The 16,298-nt window shown below is 35.6% G+C and overlaps 1 protein-coding gene across 1 annotated transcript in view; it reads right to left on the reverse strand.

The window, feature by feature from the left end:
* CCDC175 (coiled-coil domain containing 175) overlaps positions 1-16,298 on the reverse strand; it is a 69,568-nt gene that overhangs the window by 32,491 nt on the left and 20,779 nt on the right. The window contains exons 8-11 of the mRNA XM_036842728.1: positions 12,788-12,869; positions 4,831-4,967; positions 2,541-2,651; positions 1,630-1,701 (exon numbers count right to left, since the gene is read on the reverse strand). Of these exons, the coding sequence (XP_036698623.1) occupies positions 1,630-1,701; positions 2,541-2,651; positions 4,831-4,967; positions 12,788-12,869 (402 nt within the window). The remainder of the gene's footprint in view (positions 1-1,629; positions 1,702-2,540; positions 2,652-4,830; positions 4,968-12,787; positions 12,870-16,298) is intronic.

Below are 16,298 nucleotides of genomic sequence, written 5' to 3' on the forward strand. Positions count from 1 at the left end.
TAGCAATGGCATTTTTTTTACAGAACTAGAACAAAAAATCTTAAAATTTGTATGGTGACACAAAAGACCCTGAATAGCCAAAGTGATCTTGAGGGAAAAAAACGGAGCTGGAGGAATCAGACTCCCTGTCTTCAGACTATACTACAAAGCTACAGTAATCAAGACAGTATGGTACTGGCACAAAAACAGAAATACAGATCAATGGAACAGGATAGAAAACCCAGAGATAAACCCAAATACCTCGTCAACTAATCTATGACAAAGACGGCAAGGATATACAATGGAGAAAAGACAGTCTCTTAAATAAGTGGTGCTGGGAAAACTGGACAGCTACATGTGAAAGAATGAAATTAGAACACTCCCTAACACCATACACAAAAATAAACTCAAAATGGCTTAAAGACCTAAATGGAAGACCGGACACTATAAAACTCTTAGAGGAAAACATAGGAAGAACACTCTTTGACATAAATCACAGCAAGATCTTTTTTGACCCACCTCCTAGAGTAATGGAAATAAAAACAAAAATAAACAAATGGGACCTAATGAAACTTAAAAGCTTTTGCACAGCAAAGGAAACTATAAACAAGACAAAAAGACAACTCTCAGAATGGGAGAAAATATTTGCAAATGAATCAATGGACAAAAGATTAATCTCCAAACTATATAAACAGCTCATGCAGCTCAATATTAAAGAAACAAACAACCGAATCCAAAAATGGGCAGAAGACCTAAACAGACATTTCTCCAAAGAAGACATAGAGATGGCCAAGAAACACGTGAAAAGATGCTCAACATCACTAATTATTAGAGAAATGCAAATCAAAACTACTATGAGGTATCACCTCACACCAGTTAGAATGGGCATCAACAAACAATCTACAAACAATAAATGCTGGAGAGGGTGTGGAGAAAAGGGAACCCTCTTGCACTGTTGGTGGGAATGTAAATTGATACAGCCACTATGGAGAATAGTATGCAGGTTCCTTAAAAAACTGAAAATAGAATTACCATATGACCCAGCAATCCCACTACTGGGCATATACTGACAGAAAACCATAATTTAAAAAGACACATGCACCCCAATGTTCATTGAAGCACTATTTACAATAGCCAGGTCATGGAAGCAACCTAAATGCCCATCGACAGACGAATGGATAAAGAAGATGTGGTACATATATACAATGGACAGACAAATGGATAAAGAAGATGTGGTACATATATACAATGGAACATTACTCAGCCATAAAAAGGAATGAAACTGGGTCATTTGTAGAGATGTGGATGGACCTAGAGACTGTCATACAGAGTGAAGTAAGTCAGAAAGAGAAAAACAAATATTGAATATTAACATATATATGTGAAATCTAGAAAAATGGTACAGATGAACTGGTTTGCAAGGCAGAAATAGAGACACAAATGTAAAGAACAAACGTATGGACACCAAGGGGGGAAAGCTGAGGGGGCGTGGGGGGGGATGAATTGGGAGATTGGGATTGAAATACATACACTAATATGTATAAAATAGATAACTAATAAGAACCTGCTGTATAAAAAATAAATAAATAATATCAAATTTTAAAAAGATAACATATACTACTTATAATATAAATGAGGTTTCTTTTTTACCATCTCTGATTTTTTCTTTCCAGGTTATCGTTCAGGACTTTTATTTGTTTCCGATATACTTCCTTTGTTGCTCTAAAAACAAGAAAAATATATTGGATTTCGCATTTGTGGGAGCTGTTAAAATGTATAGTAGACTTTACGTATAATTCACATGCACAATAAGGCTACCATCTAATTGGGAGACAAAACAAACCTTGTGAAACAACTAAAGATTTTAGTGGCAGACTAATGGAAAGACAATTACAATTTTTGCAAGTGCAAACTGATTCTGCAAGTATTGAAGCCAAGGATAGGGAAGAACGGATTTTGGCGAGGCAGTTGAGGAAAGGTTATTAGAGGATAATGTTTAATAGAGGGAGGAACATGGATTGCCAGAATGGAGGTGCAATCTCACCAAGGAAAGGACATCATCATCTGCAAAGAAACAGAGGAAAGGAGCAGCAAGTCAGGACTCTTGTGACTAAGGCAAACTTGCTGCATACAGGGGACATGAAGGGAAATAACACTGTGACATAGGAAGGGTTAAGGTCAACAAATTGGTGAGGAACTCTGGGTTCTAGACTGAGTTCTCATTTGCTGCCATGTATAATTTAGAAAGCCAATAAAGATTCTTGAATTTGGGATAAGTGGTAATTAAGGATGGAAGATGTGCTTGTGAATCTGGGATGGAGGGGAATGTGAAGGCTGTAACAGAGGTATTAGACGCAGCTTATGTAAAACTCAGTGCCTGTCTATCCTTTCAGTCAAAGATTTGATGATCATGACTTTTCTGGACTGTAAAAGAGAGAGAGTCAATTATGAACCTGCTTTTCTATAGTATATTAGAAACTGGCATAGAATTGTTGTTACCATTTATTAAAAAATAAATGTAGACGAATGAAGATTAAAATTTTCAAAGGCAACAAACATACCGATGAAGCTCATTGAGTGTGATAAGTCCTTCTTCCATATTTTTGATGTCTACTTTTCTTTTTGATAGGAAGTTTTCTTTCTGAGCTATAAATGCCAGTTGTTTCTGATTTCTACCATGAAAAAACAGAGTAATCATATATTTAAGGTTGAAATAATCATTTTTAACTCCTTAGCGTAAGAAAATATGCAACCACAAACAAGAATTTAAAAAGTAGTTTGGAAAGTTCAGTTCATGAACTGTTTATCAAATATATTAGTAAAAATAGAAACAAAGTCTTCTTGCTAGTGGTGGCTAAATATAAATTTATGAAAATCTCTAAGCTATGAAAGGAACATTAACTGCAATAGTAACCATAAAACCACAAGAACAATTCCATAGTACTTTATCCTGCTGAGTGGGTGTGTCTCTTTTAATGAATTTATCAGTTCTGTGATGTTATTTTGTAAAAGGTGAAGGAATCAATCAGACCGACTTTGGATAGTGGTCTACCTCTTCCTCGTAGTGTGACCTTGAAAAGAGACTTCACCTGTGGATGAGCCTCAGTTTCCCCATCCATAAAGTGGGGATCACAATACCTATCTCACTGGTTTTAAGGATTAACCGAGATGTAAAGTGCCAAAGCCAGTGGGTGGCACCCATGAGGCATTTTGTAAAGAGTGGTTATTTTTCGTCTCTAACTTACAGAGAGAATAACGGGAAGTTTACAATTTTGTTCAAATTTCTAGACATTGATAGGAATGTGCCTGTAACAGGAAGTACTTTATCTAAGTGTCTCATCTTCTTCAAAACTGCTATGGACTGAATTGTGTCCCCCCACAAATTCATATGTTGAAGCCCTAGGCCCCAGTGAGATAGTATTTGAAGATGGGGCCTTCAGGAGGTGATTAGATTTATATGAGGTCACGAGGATGAAGGCCTCATGGTGAGATTAGTGCCCTCATAAGCAGAGACACCAGACAGCTCTCTCTCTCTCTCTCTCTCCCTTTCCCCTCTGTGAGGACACAGCAAGAAGGTGGTTGGCCATCTGCAATTCAGGAAGAGAGCTCTCACCAGAACCTGACCATGCTGGCACCCTGATCTCAGATGTCCAGCCTCCAGAACTATGAGAAATCAATTTCTGTTGTTTAAACCTCCCGGTCTATGGTAATTTGTTATGGTAGCCCAAGCTGAAGAAGACAAAAACCAACAACAGTAGTAAATGTTTTATTGTTACAATTATTTGTCATCAGCACATTTTGTGACTCAAACTGATAACTTAGTATGGATCTGAGGAAAGTTTTTGCCTGAAGAATACTATTAGTAGGCTATTCAATTGGATGAGACAAAATGATTGCAATAACTCTCTGCATCCTAAATGCTACAACAGTGACCATAAATTCAGCTTCACATAAGTGGGCCTGGACACCATAATTACACTTCCATGTGATTTAACTTTGAGTGTAGTAATGTATTACTACTTACATAACTCATACTTGCAAGATGTTATTCTGTAATTCTCATTAGGAAAACACTGGTGAAAGCCTACTACCTGCTAAGCAATGGACAAGGTCCTGAAGATACAGTGCTGAGTAAGACAGAGCAACTGCTCTGATCTGTTCATAGTTCAGTGGGACAAAGGGATTTGTACCCAGTTGACAACAATGCAGTGACTGATAAAAAGGAATGACCTCAGAGGGATGTTCCAGAAGGATCATTGTGGTGAGAGGGAGGTGGATAAGTTAGGGGTGGTAAAACAGAAAGTGGGAAGAACTTATGAGAGGCAAGCCAAACCAAAGAAGCTAAAAGGGGTGAAAAGAGTGGAGTTGGAGAGGAGGATAGGATATATTTGAGAAATAGTTGGGAGGTGGAATTTATAAGCCTTGGTGCTTGAATGGAGTCCTAGTAAAAGATAGGGGTTTCCTTGAATAATTTCCCAGTCTCTGGGTTAGGGGATTGTATCAATGACAAAACCTTTTTCTGAGAAAGGAAATGTAGGTACAAAGCCAGTTTCTGATGAAGGTAGATCTCATAGTTTCTCTAGGCAGTCTCATGGGGTAAAAGCATGATTATTCTTTCAAGAATCTGATTTAGAAGTAAAAATAATAGATTTGGAGTTTATGGATTTGATCTGACCCATATGAGGAAAGCATTATTCAGTATATATAGAGGCGCATTAGGAGTGTATTTACAATTGGGTAAAGAACATTTCATTGTTATCAATAGATTTTAAACTAGGATAAGCTTAAGTGGAGAAGCAACCCATAACTAAAGCATGTTGAGTCATGTATGGATTATGGATAGAAACATACTCAGAATAAATTTTCTGTTTCTGCATAAAAACTTTATCCTCCTCATTTAAGACAATCTTATATTGTCTCGTAACAGTATGCAGTTTCTCTCGTAGATCTTTGTTCTTGAAATGACATTTGTGTAGCTTTTCAGCCACCTAGAAAAAAAAGGAATTGAAGTAGAGGATTTGTTTCACGGCTCTTTTGGTGGGCAACTCTCTAGAGCACTGGGTATATTACTTAACATACAATGACTATGCCTTAAATGTTGAGTGATCTAATTCTATATCAAATATGTAATTGTACATTTTGGGGCCTCTTCTATAAATTATGACAAATGTGTAGAAAGGTAGTAAACACTGATGCCATAAAGTAAAGTAATAAACCATAGTAAAGTAGTAAACCATAAAGTAATAATTGATATTGAAATAAGAATTGGGATTAATAAACTAGGATCATTCAACAAGATCTGTATGTCCTTTTCCCAGAAGATAAACTACACCAGGGAAAAGAAAATGTAACATCCATAGGAACTCTTGATCAAAACCTCTTTGACTGGATATCATGCTTAACTTTTGTTAAATATTTCTATTCAAGGACAAAAGATAGTACCCATTAGTGTTCGGAATGAGGTAAGAACTTTGTGCTTGGATGTCTCTACTGAATTGCTTCAAATGAGGTAAGAAAGTTAGGTTAGGTAGGAATGGTGGGCTAAGAATCACTAAAATAGATGGATGAAAAGAGTTCTTAAAAGTGTTGCAGAGGGGCTTCCCTGGCGCAGTGGTTAACAATCCGCCTGCCAATGCAGGGGACATGGGTTTGAGCCCTGGTCTGGGAAGATCCCACACGCCGCAGAGCAACTAAGCCCTTGCGCCACAACTACTGAGCCTGCACTCTAGAGCCTGCGAGCCACAACTACTGAGCCCACCTGCCACAACTACTGAAGCCCATGCGCCTAGAGCCCGTGCTCCGCAACAAGAGAAGCCACTGCAATGAGAAGCCCGCGCACCACAACGAAGAGTAGCCTCCGCTCGCCACAACTAGAGAAAGTCCGTGCATAGCAACAAAGACCCAACGTAGCCAAAAATAAATAAATAAGATAAATAAATTTATTTTAAAAAAAAAAGTGTTGCAGAACTAACAAGATAATGAGGAATTAGTAAGCCTAATTCTACAAGAAAGCAAGAATCCAGACTGGTAAACCTAGCACTGAAAACTCCTTTTACTCTGAGGACATTTACTGATATAGAAGAAGCCACTTGGAATCTGAGATTTGGTTCTCTTACATGACAAGGGGGACAAAAGTCAACACTTAGAGCTCATCCAGGTGTTACGCCTGATAAACCTCCTGCCACATTAGTCTGGGATTCCAAAGAGCTTCACTCTCTGAAGAAGAGTGAATTAGAAGCTAACAAGCCATGGTCCAGCCTGACTTAGATCACCAGGGAACCTAAAGGTGGATTAAGGAGGTTTGGGACTGTTAACATCCCAGGTATCTGACAGAAGTGAATGAAATCTGTTCCTGAGAAATACACTGTCATCCTAGACCCCAAATTGTTTCTACAAACACGTTTTTTGAAGTACAATGTCCAGTGTACAGTTTTCCAGCAGAAGGAAACAAGACAGCATGAACAAAAATTGGCAGAAACAATAGATGACAGAACCAGTCCTACAAAAATACCTGGTAAAACAACAACAACAACAAAAACCTGGTATTGGAAATAGACACTGAAATATAAAAATACTGTATTTATTATGATCAAAGAATACTAGTCATGCTTGAAAAATATGGCAAGGAATTGGAAACAATAAAGAGCAACAAAGCAGATTTGAAAATTACCAGTTGAAAAATACAATAACCAAAATTAAGAATTGAAATAAGACCATTCTGCCCAGAATGCAGCAGGGATAGACAAAAAGTAGAAAATAGAGAAGAGCGAGTAAGATACAGACAGGATATTTTATTAGCACACATAATTGTGTTCATATAATTGGAGTCTCAGAAAAAGAGGAAAAAGCATGGGACAAAAGAAATATGTGAACAGATAATGGCTAAGAATTTTGCAGAACTTACAAAATACAGCAACTCACAGATTTAAGATGCCCAATAAATCCCAAGCAGGATAAATAAAAAGAAAAACTTGGACATGTCATAGTGAAATTAAATAACTAGGTCAAAGGGAACAAAAAAGACCTAAGATAAATGAAAGACATGCTGTGTTCATGGATTGGAAACTTCAATATTGTTAAAACACAGAATCCTCCCCAAATTGATCTATAGATTTAATTCAACCCCAATCAAAATCCAAACAGGCTTTTGGGCAGGACTTAACAGACTGAAATTCAAAGGGCCAAGAATAATGGAAGCAATCTTGTAGAAGAACAAAGTTGAAGGATTTTTACTACTAACTATAAAGGCTTATTTTAAAGCTACTAATTAAGAGTGTATGGTTTTAATGTGAGAAGAGATTAAGTTCAAATGAATAAAATAGATGCTACAGATTCACACACATATTTATGACGTATTTATGATCCACAGTTGATTTATGACAAAAATGCCACTGAAATATAGTGGAGGAAAGTACTATCTTTTCATTTAACAGTGCTAGTTAATTGGACATCTTATGTCAAAGTATGAATCTGGACTGCCATTTCACAGAACACACACACACACACATTCCAGACGGCTTGCAGTCCTTAACGTGAAAAAGCAAACACTAAAGATTCTACAAGATCATGTAGGAGAATATCCTCAAGACATAGGACACGAAAAGCATAAGTCAAAAAGGAAAAGATTGATAAACTATACTTCATTAAAATTAATAAACTACATTTATCAAAAGATATATATATACATGAAGACTGTACACTTACAGTAAATATTCTGTTCTGTATATGTGTAATATTTCATAATAAAAGTTAAAGTTAGAATAGAATTTTGTGTCATTGTTGAACTTGCCTCCTATAACTCATGAGAATTAAGACTGGATGTCAGGAAGAGTTCAGTTTTTATCCAACACTTATTTGTGGTCTTTTCGACGATAGCCATTCTGACAGATGTGAGGTGATATCTCATTGTGGTTTTGATTTGCATTTCCTTGATGATTGTTGATGTTGAGCATCTTTTCATGTGCTTGTTTGCCATCTGTATGTCTTTGGAAATACGTGTATTCAGATCCTCTGCCCATTGTTTAATCAGGTTGTTTTTTAGATGTTGAGTTGTATGAGTTCTTTGCATATTTTGAATATTAACCCCATGTCAGATATATTGTTTGCCAATATCTTCTCCCATTCAGTAGGCTGTCTTTTCATTTTGTTAATAGTTTTCTTTGCTGTGCAAAAGGCTTTTAGTTTGATGTAGTCCCATTTGTTTATTTTTGCTTTTGTTTCCATTGCCTGAGGAGACATACCCAATAAAAATCACTAAGACTGTTGTCAAAGAGTGTACTGCCTATGTTTTCTTCTAGGAGTTTTATGATTTCAGGTTTTACATCTAAGTCTTTAACCCATTTTGAGTTGATTTTTGTATATGATGTGAGGAAGTAGTCCAATTTGATTCTTTTGCATGTAGCTATCCAGTTTTCTCAACATTATTTATTAGAAAGGCTATCTTTTCCCCATTGTATATTCTTGCCTTCTTTGTCATAGATTAATAAACTATATATGCAGGTTTAGTTCTGTGCTCTCTATTCTGTTCCATGATCTATGTGTCTGTTTCTGTGCCAGTACCATACCATTTTGATTACTGTAGCTTTGTAGTATAGTTTGAAATCAGAAAGTGTAATACCTCCAGCTTTGTTCTTCTTCCTCAAGATTGTTTTGGCTATTCAGGGTCTTTTGTGTTTCCGTAAAAATTTTAGAATTATTTGTTCCAATTTTGTGAAAAATATCACTGGAATTTTAATAGGGATTGGATTGAATCTGTAGATTGTCTTGGGGAGTATGGTTATTTTAACAATTTTAATTCTCCCAATGGTAAAATATATATCTTTCCATTTGTTTGTGTCATATTCAATTTTTTCATTAATGTCTTATAGTTTTCCAAGTACAGGTCTTTTACCTCCTTAGTTAGATTTATTCTTAGATATTTTATTCTTTTGAATCAATTATAAATGGAATTGTTTCCTTAATTTCTCTTTCGGATAGTTTGCCATTAGTGTATAGAAATGCAACAGATTTCTGTATATTAATTTTGTATCCTGCAACTTTACTGAATTCACTGATGAGCTCTAGTGGTTTTTTTTTTTGGTGGTGGCTTTGGGATTTTCTATATATAGTATCATGTCATCTGTAAACATTGACAGTTTTACTTTTTCCTTTTCCACTTGGATTCTTTTTCTTGTCTGAAAAAGACTGTGGCTAGGATTTCTAATACTATGTTGAATAAAAGGGGTGACAGTGGGCAGCCTTATCCTGTTCTTGATTGTAGAAGAAATACTTTCAAATTTTGACCTTTGAGTATGATTTTAGCTATGAGCTTGTTGTATATGGCCTTTATTATGTTGAGGTATGTTCCCTCTACACCCATTTTATTGAGTTTTTTTTCATAAATGGGTGCTGAATTTTGTCAAAAGTTTTTTCTGATCTATCGAAATAATCATATGATTAAAAAAAATTTTTTTTGTTTATTTATTTATTTTTGGCTGCATTGGGTCTTTGTTGCTGTGCGTGGGCTTTCTCTAGTTGTGGCGAGCGGGGGCTACTCTTCATTGCAGTGCACAGGCTTCTCATTGCACTGGCTTCTCTTGTTGTGGAGCACAGGCTCTAGGCACTCAGGCTTCAGTAGTTGTGGCACATGGGCTTAGTAGTTGTGGCTCGCGGGCTCTAGAGCGCAGGCTCAGTAGTTGTGGCGCATGGGCTTAGTTGCTCCGTGGCACGTGGGATTTTCCCAGACCAGGCCTCGAACCCATGTCCCCTGCACTGGCAGGCGGATTCTTAACCACTGCACCACCCGGGAAGTCCCAATCATATGATTTTTATTTTCAATTTATTAAAGTGGTATATCACATTGATTGATTTGCAGATACTGAACTATCCTTGCATCCCTGGGATAAATCTCGCTTGAGCATACTGTATGATCCTGTTAATGTATTATTGAATTCAGTGTGCTAATATCTGTTGAGGATTTTTGCAACTATGCTCATCAGTAATTTTGGCCTGTAATATTCTCTTTTTTTGTGGTGTTTTTGTCCGGTTTTGGTATCAGGGTGATGCTGGACTCATAAAATGGGTTCTTAAATTTTGAGGGGAGAGTTTAAGAAGGATAGGCATTAACTCTTCTTTAAATGTTTGGTAGAATTTACCTGTGAGCCTGTCCAATCCTGGACTTTTTTCATTGAAAGTTTTTTTTTTTTTTTTTCTGATTTTCATTACTGGTAATTGGTCTGTTCATATTTTCTATTTCTTCCTGATTCAGTCTTGGGAAATTGTACATTTCTAGGAATTTATTCACTTCTTCTAGGTTTTCCATTTTATTGACATATTATTGTTTGTAGTAATCTCTTATGATCCTTTGTATTCCTGTGGTGTAGGTTGGAACTTCTCTTCACTTCTGATTTTATTGATTTGGGCCCTCTCTCTTTCTTTCTTGATTAGTCTAACTAAAAGTTTATCAATTTTGCTTCTCTTTTCAAAGAACCATCTCTTGGTTTCATTGATCTTTTCTATTGTCTTATTTTTAAGTCTCTATTTCATTTATTTCTGCTCTGGTCCTTATTATTTTTTTCCTCTTACTTTGTTTTGTTTGTTCTTATTTTTCTAGTTCCTTTAGATGTAAGGTTAGGTTGTTTGCTTGAGATCTTCCTTCTTTCTGAAGTAGGCCTGTATCACTATAAACTTCCCTCTTAGAACTGTTTTTGCTGTGTCCCATAGATTTTGAATCATTGTGTTTCCATTTTCATTTGTCTCCAGGTATTCTTTAATTTCCTCTCTGATTTCTTCAGTGACCCATTGGTTGTTTAGTAGAATATTGTTTAGCTTCCACGTGTTTGTGTTTTTTGCAGGGTTTTGTTTTGGTTTTGGTTTTGGTAGTTGATTTCTAGTCTTATACACTGTGGTCAGAAAAGATGTTTGAGATGATTTCAATTTCTTAAACTTGTAGACTCTTTTTTGTGTCCTAGCATATGATCTATCTTAGAGAATGCTCCATGTGCACTTGAAAAGAATGTGTATTCTGCTGCTTTCAGAAGGAATGCTCTCTCTATATATATCTGTTGATTCCATTGGTCTAATGTGTCACTTAAAGCCATTGTTTCCTTATTGATATTCTGTCTGGATGATCTGTCCATTGATGTAAATGAGGTGTTAAAATCCCCTACTATTATTATGTTACTGTTAATTTCACCCTTTATGTTTGTTAATATTTGCTTTATGTATTTAGGTGCTTCTATGTTGGGTGCATATATGTTTACAATTGTTATTTCTTGTTGGATTGATCCATTTATCAGTCTATAATATCCTCATCTCTCGTTACAGTCTTTGCTCTAAAGTCTATTTGTCTGATATAAGTATTGCTACCTCAGCTTTCTTTTTGTTTCCATTTGCACTGAACACCTGTTTCATGCCCTCACTTTCAGTCTGTGTGTGTCTTAGATCTGAAGCTAGTCTCTTATAGACAGCATATAGAGAGAGTTTTTTGTTTTTTTTTTAATCTGTCAGCCACTCTATGTCTTTTGATTGGAGTATTTAGTCCATTTACATTTAAAGCAATTATTAATAGATATGTACTTATTAACATTTTGTTGGCTGTTTTCTGGTTGTTTTGGTAGTTCTTTTTTGTTCATTTCTTCTTCTTTTGTTCTCCTCCTCTGTGATTTGATTACTATCTTTGATTACCATCTTACTACTGTTATGTTTGGATTCATTTCTCTCTTATTTGTGTGCATCTATTATAAATTTTTGGTCTGTGGTTACCATGAAGTATATATATAACAACTTTTATATATATGTGATTAAGGTGATGATCTTAAGTTTGAACACATTCTAACAACCCTGCATTTTTATGCGCCCCCACCACATTTAATGTTTTTGACATCATATTGTCCATCTTTTTGTTTTTTGTATCCCTTAACTACTTATTGTGGATATAGATGATTTTACTACTTTTGTCTTTTGACATTCCCACTAGCTTTTATAAGTGGTTGACCTTTACTCTATGTTTGCCTTTACCAATGAGATTTGTCCTTTCATAATTTTCATATTTCTAGTTGTGGTCTTTTCTTTTCCATTTAGAGAAGTCCCTTTCATGTTTCTTGTAAAGTAGGTTTAGTGCTACTGAACTCTTTTAGCTTTTGCTTGTCTGTAAAACTCTTTATCTCTCATTGAAATCTGAATGATAGCCTTGCCAGGTAGAGTATTGGTTGTAGGTTTTTTCCTTTTCATCACTTTAAATATATCATGCCACTTTTTTCTGACCCAAAAATTTTCTGCTAAAAAGTCAGCTGATAGTTTTATTGGAGTTCCCTTGTACACAGCCAGTCACCTTTCCTTTGCTGCTTTTAAGGTTCTTTATCTTTAATTTTTGCCATTTTAATTACAATGTGTCTTGGTGTGGTCCTCTTTGGGTTCATCTTGTTTGGGAATCTCTATGCTTCTTGGACTTAGATACTTGTTTTCTTTCTCAGGTTAGGGAAGTTTTCAGCTACTATTTCTTCAATTATGTTCTCTGCCCCTTTCTCTCTCTCTTCTTTCTGGGACCCCTATAATGTGAATATTAATACACTGATGTTGTCCCAGAGGTCTCTTAAACTATCCTCATTTTTTAAAAATTCTTTTTTCTTTTTTCTGCTCAGCTTAGGTGATTTTCACTATTCTCTTCCAGTTTTCTGATCAAATCTTTAAATCAATTACTGTGAATGATCATGATTATTATCAGTTAATGAAAATACTACTTTTGGAAAATTTCACATTTTTCACATATACTTAAAATGTTAACTAAAAATTAATTATAATCTTAAAGCCATCACTTCTGTCTTCCTACCTGTTTTATCTTCAGCAATAATTCATTTTTTTCAAGATTAGATGCATCATCCAGTTTTTCCTTGTTATTCCTAAAGAAAAGCCTATGAACAAAAGAAGCCAAATAAATTCCTATTAGGACATGTTTTCCAGCAAAGCCACATTTACTTATGACATCAGAAACTTCCAGTCCCCATCTCCCTATGCAATATATTTATTTACAATTCATTAAAATAAACAAAATTTTTACTCTTTTGAATTGATGTATTAATACTTCATTTATTTATATATTAATTTAAGAAGGAATTTTTGAACACCTACACTCTGGGAGATACAGCACAAAGTCTCTACCCTCATGGAAATTACACTCTAGTGGAGTAGACAGAAAATAAGAAAGTTATCAAAAAATATACATATATTTCAGATAGTGTTAAATGCTCCAAAGATCACAAAGTAGGGTAAAGGACAGAGAAATCCTGAGAGTGAGGATGGTACTGTAGACAGGTGATTAGGGAACACCTCTTGGGATAACTTGTGAAAGACCTGAAGGATGAGAAGGAGCCAGATATGTGAAGATCTTAAGGAACAGCTTTTCATATAGAAGGAACAGCAGGTGATAATATCCTGAGATAGGAACAAGCTTGGTGTATTGAATATTTGATGAAGACAGGAGTGTGAGAAGGCTGGAAAGTTAGACACAGCCCAGATCATGTAGGGTCTTGAGGACAAGGTAGAAGTTCAGATTTTATTTTGAAGGGAACCAGGGGAGGATTTTTTAAGGAAAGGAGTGACATGAACTGATTCACATCTTGTAAAAATGACTCTGGCTACTTAGTGGAGAAAGACAATAGTATAGGAAGATAGACTATGTAGAAGTCTATGGCAGTGGTCCAGAAGAGATAATGGTGGCTCAGATTAAGGTTGTAGTGGTGGAGCTGGTGAGAAATAGCTGGACTCAGGATATATTTTAAAGATAAAGGCAACAGGACATGCTTTGGCTTTGGCTGGAGTTAGAGTTGGGTTAGGGTTAGGTTAGTTGGTTAGCTGGGTTAGGGTTAGGTAGTGAGGAAAACAGGAATGGTGGATGACTCCTAGTTTTTTGGCTGGAGTAACTAGGTAAATAGTGATATGGAAGACTAAAGAAAGAGCTATTTTAAGGAGATGGGAAATTAAGAATTCTGTTTAGGATATGTATATTTGAGATATCCTCCAAGTGGAAAGGTCAAATAAGCTGTAGACTATATGCAGTTAGAGGTCAGGGCTGGATATATAAATATGGAAGTCACTGGGGTACAGAAAGTATGAGACTGAATGAAATCACATATGGAGAGTACGAGTAGAGAATAGAGAACAGTGAAGGGCTGAGAACTCCAAAATTTAAAGACAGAAAGAAGAACTGGAACAAGTAAAGCATCCTTAGAAGAAGTAAATGAAAGAAGAGAATGTGATGTTTGGGAAGCCAAGTGAAGAAAGTATATCAAGAAGATGGAAGTGAGCATCTGTGTCAAAATCTATTAAGAATTAAAAAAACTTTGAGGAATAGATCAGATCACTAAAATTTGGCAGGATGAAAGTCATTGGCAACCTTGACAATTTTGAAACCATGTCAGCCCTTTTAAAAAAGCATCTATAATTTTTATAGCCTCTTGCACTATAATGGCAAGTATATACTTTGGGTCACAAATTGGATGTCATTTATATACAATATTTAGCTTCCAATTCCCCACTTCCCATGTGTTGATAATCAGCTGAATGACAAAAAAGGTCATAGCAATTTAGAAAGATAGGCACTGATTTGCCTTTATTATGCAAATACATCATGCTGGATATCAATAATAGCAAAGAAGAAGGATTAAACTAGCAATGCCTCCTGTGGACCTGTGAAGAATTTGAGGTACCCTTAACTGTCCACATATAGAATTTAAACTTGGAGTTGAGTAATTTTTGTTTTCCCTCAATATTTTGACCTCAAAATAGATAATGAGCTTGCAAGTTAACGATTTCATGGTGGGTGGGAAGGGGGAAATTAAGACTAATAGATTAATAGGAAGATGAGTTATATAAATTATTTTAGTTTCTTGTATAATTTATTCTTAAAGAATCTTATAGAATATTATAAAACAACACTGATTCTTCAAATCCACCAAACAAGAACTGAGCTGCCTCTCCCTACCTCCAAAGATAGAGAAAAGGAACTAAGTGAGAAAATAAAAATGCAGAGAATTTTCTTTTAATTTGTCAAGTTATAAAGAGGAAAAAGTAAATTTTTATTAATAAAAAGTGGGGGGGAAACTTATATCCTCAATCACCAAATTAATCAAAAGCACTTTTCCTCAGTGAGATTCCACATGAAAACTCTTGAAAAGCTGGGATTGAAAAAAAAAAAGATGAGCCATTCAAAATGAAAGATCAATGAATCCCCATTTTTATCTTGAGCATACATTTAAAACCAGTTAGCTAACATGAAGACTGCTTATAAATAAAACTTTATCAGTGTTGCAAGGCTTTTAATCATAATTCCTAGAAATAAGAGCTAATCTATATTTTCCACTATGATTCTTTGCCTAGTTTTTAAAAAATAGATATCAACTAAAATTATCGAATCACTTTCAAAGAAAAAGATTTTTTATTCTGATTTTTAATTGTTGTATTACTTGAGCTTTCCAATTTTAAATCTGGTACTGAGTATAAGGATTATTGCATATTTTATGGACTGTTGATGGTAGAGTAGAATTGTGCTGTGCAGTTGTTATTTTAGAAGACATAATTTTAATCACAATACATTCAAATCTATGTAGAAATGAGCCATATTGTAACAGGATCCCACATGTGAAATTACTTGTCTTTTGGGGAATCTGCTCAGACCACAATTTGTCTTTTAAACTGTCAGTAAACCCTGCGGGTAAGCCCAGAAGCCATATTTATATTAAAAGACCCCACCTTCCTGTCCAGAGCTGAGCCAAACAGCTTTTGATTGGAAATCTGGGAATTCTCCTGGGAGAGAACCTGTTGGTCAATCTCTAAAGATAGATGGATCTGTGACAGGTAAACTCGGAGCGTTTGGAATGGCCATGCTTAGCCACGGGCTCACCAGGAAGAGAACACAGCATGTAGATAAAGAGAGAATCGCAGAAGGAAGCAAACACTGGGCCTTGAGACAGATGGAATATTTCCTTATGTTTCTGGTTTCAGTTCCATGGTAAAAGTTTTTGCCTTGAGGCTTCCCTGTATTTTCTCAATAAGTTCTGCAAGTCCCCCTTGACTAAGAACAACAACTGTAGCAGCATGGTTAGGTGAGTTGCAGCCCTATGGCAGTGCCTTCCTCCAGGAGCGTATTTGTAGGGAGTAAGGAACTGAAATAAGGATAGTACACACCCAAAATTCCCTCCCTTTTCCTAAACTAACCACATCATCCTCAATTTTTTCTCTTGATCATCTGAAAGACTGGTTAATTTCAAAATGAAGAGGTGATTCTATAAAGCTGACAATCACACAAATTTTAGTAAAATAAGAGAATAATTTTCATCTAATAT

The sequence above is a fragment of the Balaenoptera musculus genome, chromosome 2, assembly GCF_009873245.2.
Source record: "Balaenoptera musculus isolate JJ_BM4_2016_0621 chromosome 2, mBalMus1.pri.v3, whole genome shotgun sequence".
NCBI classification, from domain to species: Eukaryota; Metazoa; Chordata; class Mammalia; order Artiodactyla; family Balaenopteridae; genus Balaenoptera; species Balaenoptera musculus.